At 43.4% G+C, this 2,942-nt stretch overlaps 1 protein-coding gene across 1 annotated transcript; it reads right to left on the bottom strand.

Moving 5' to 3' along the window:
* Positions 1-279: 279 nt before the first annotated feature.
* On the bottom strand, positions 280-1,952 carry LOC144103405 (uncharacterized). The gene has a single exon (XM_077636131.1). The coding sequence runs from the start codon at positions 1,950-1,952 to the stop codon at positions 891-893; it is 1,062 nt and encodes a 353-aa protein (XP_077492257.1). The 3' UTR covers positions 280-890.
* Between the last annotated feature and the right edge of the window lie 990 nt (positions 1,953-2,942).

Below are 2,942 nucleotides of genomic sequence, written 5' to 3'. Positions count from 1 at the left end.
TTAGTTCGCTAACCTTTTTCTTAAAACGGGACCAATTGTCATTTACTGAATTATCGTGAAAAGATGCTTCAAATGTTGTGAGATATTGGTTTAATTCAAGACTAAAGGCTTCATAGTTTCCTTTGTCGTAGAGGCGAATAGTTTTGTTTTGATTCTGGCGTCGTGATGGGTGGAACTCAAATGTGGCGTGGATTACTTTATGGTCGCTGATTTCGCGTAGATAAGTGATAGATGAGAGGGCTTCCGGGTGGGTAGCCAGGATTAGATCTAGAATGTTTGCACCGCGGGTCGGTTCAGATACCACTTGAGTTAAGTTGAAGTTTAGGCAGACCTCGATAAAATCATTCGCTTCCCTGTTGCCGACAGCTGTCTGTGTCTGCCAGTTGATTTCTGGAAAATTGAAGTCTCCAAAAAGAATGATATGCGCTTTTGGGTATTTCCTCGTTAATTGGCTGATCACGTCGTTAAGAATTCGAGAGAAATCGGAGTTGGTATTTGGCGCTCTATAACAAACGCCCAGCAGTACGGTTTGGGGCGCAGCGCGACAAAGTAGCCATACTATCTCAAGGTCTGATGGAATATTAATAACTGTACACGAGAACTGATTGCTAACTGCGATGAAAACGCCTCCACCTCGAGCGGATGTGCGATCTTTGCGAAGAAGGTTAAAATTCGGTAAGTCAGCAAGAACTTCTGTATCGGTGATGCCATTAGTGAGCCATGTTTCGGTAAGTATCAGCAAGTTACTAGCAGATGAACACACAAGATTGGAGATGATTTCACGTTTCGGAAGAAAACTACGTATGTTTGTGAAAATCGCCGAAAAGGAAAGATTAGGCTGGGGGGGTGGTAGGTACATGAGCGGCTGGGGGCTGGCGGCGCAGCAACCGCTATGGTATCTCTTTTACAGATTGCGATGGTTCGTCGAAGATATATCGTCGGGAACCGATGAACAGGGTTTTGTATCGCAAAGAAAAACGGTTAGTCTTGCTTTTGGCAAATGTAACTAGATGTTTGCGCACATTGCGAACGCGGCGTGAAAAATCTTCACCGACGGAGTAGTCAGTGTTCTTGAATTTGCGGCCATTAGCTAGAATTTCGTCCTTCATTTTGAAAAGTGCGAATTTGGCAATTAACGGACGGCAGCGATCAGGTTCGTGGCGCCCAAGACGGTGAGTGCGGTCTATTGTTTTGGGGTCGAGGGTGATGTCCAAAAATTCGGAGCAATGGCGAATTAGTAGCTTTTCAGAGTCGGCCAACGTTTCAGATGGGTCAGGGTCCGGAATGTTGTAGAATATGAGGTTGTTTCTTCGTGATTGGTTTTCTGCTTCGTCTATGCGATCCTCGAGATCACAGTGCTGGCGAGTTGCCTGGGTGGTGTGAGTGCTTAGGCCTTCTATCTCTGTGCGTAGTGACTGTATGGTTTGGTAATGACCTTCAAGAGCGCTGATGCGCCTGCTTAGATCAGAAATAAGGTTGTCTGTTGTTAGTAACTGGTTTTTGAGGTCTGTAACTTCCGCGATTAATGTCGACTGACCGGCGGACAATTTTTTAAGTTCCGTAACTACAGTTTCGAGTGAGGCAGGGCCGGGGTTAGTCTCTATGTCGCCGGACAACAAAAGCAAGGAAATAATGACATCAGAACACTCAGTGACAATGGCAAGGCAGCATTGCGGGCTCGGCAGCTGTATCAAAAAGTAATCACTAGATTTCTTAGCGTAAAGACAACATGGCTTACTAACCTGCATGGCGAAGCAGAACGGGTTAAGCGACCGCATCGTGGCACAGCCACCGAGCCCACAAAGCGACGCCGGTGGCCGAAGCTGCTTAAAAGCTGGAGCGGGAGAGGATGTTGATGGCGATGGTGTTTCCAACTGTCTGTCGAGGGTGCAGTGCACTGGTGAGGTCAGCGCACGATCGGGCGAAGCGGTGATGGCGCAAGGCTGGCACATATCGGTTCGGTTGAGAGCGGGCGTCCATTCCGGCGAGATGTCCGGTGGGCAGGCAGCAAGAGGGGATTATCATTGTGATTATCATTGATTATCATTATCATTATCACGTAGATTATCATTGTGACAATCCCAAGCTATTTGTTCGTTTGAAAAAACGCCTCATATTTATACTGTGGGACATATTTCAACTACAAAATTATTTAACACCAAAGTAGTAGTTAAGAAAAACCTTGTAGAGCTGAAAATAACAGCCTGAAAATTACTACAGTTTATTAGTAAAGAATTTTTAAGTTGCCATAAGTGCTTTTGCTTAACGCTGCTGAGTATTCTTATACAATGTTGTTAGCATGTGTTCCTCTCGAAAATAAAGAATAAACTAGCGCCATCTGCATAAATTATGTATTGTAATAATTTGTCAGTTCTCACAATATGATTAACGTAAATGTTAAAAATTTCGGCCATAACACAATTTATTGAGGTAAGTAATACCTAATTTTTATGAACGAAGATAACTCCATGCTGATGCAAAAACAATGATACCTACAAGTTAATTAGTGGACACGCCATTGAACACGCTAATGATTATTGCATTTGCGAAGGGCTTGAATGCTGACGGTAAGCTTCATATCAGTAGAAAATTTACGCGGATATCAATACTATTACTTTTGTATACAACCATTTTTTTTCACAATCTTCATTCTCCGGGGAAATCTTCCAGTGGTTAAAGCTAGGTTATATGATGAGTTAAACATGAGAGAGTGAAATCGATAATACAAGCATCTGGCTCCGCCTTAAAGCTATCAATATCAGACAATGCTCTTCTTAACTTCATGCACGAGTTGAGTAACTCGCACTCGTCAGTTGCAGCAAGAAATACAGAAGGGGACACGGGATCTTGCAGGTAGCTGATGGCATCATGGTTTAACGAACTTTCAACTATTGTAGTGAGATGTTCATTAAATTTGTTTGCATTAACTGTCCCTTATTAGT

The sequence above is a fragment of the Amblyomma americanum genome, chromosome 9 (assembly GCF_052857255.1).
Source record: "Amblyomma americanum isolate KBUSLIRL-KWMA chromosome 9, ASM5285725v1, whole genome shotgun sequence".
Classification (NCBI taxonomy): Eukaryota; Metazoa; Arthropoda; class Arachnida; order Ixodida; family Ixodidae; genus Amblyomma; species Amblyomma americanum.
The sequence above is the reverse complement of the archived record's forward strand: the minus strand, read 5'-3'. Positions and strand labels throughout refer to the sequence as shown.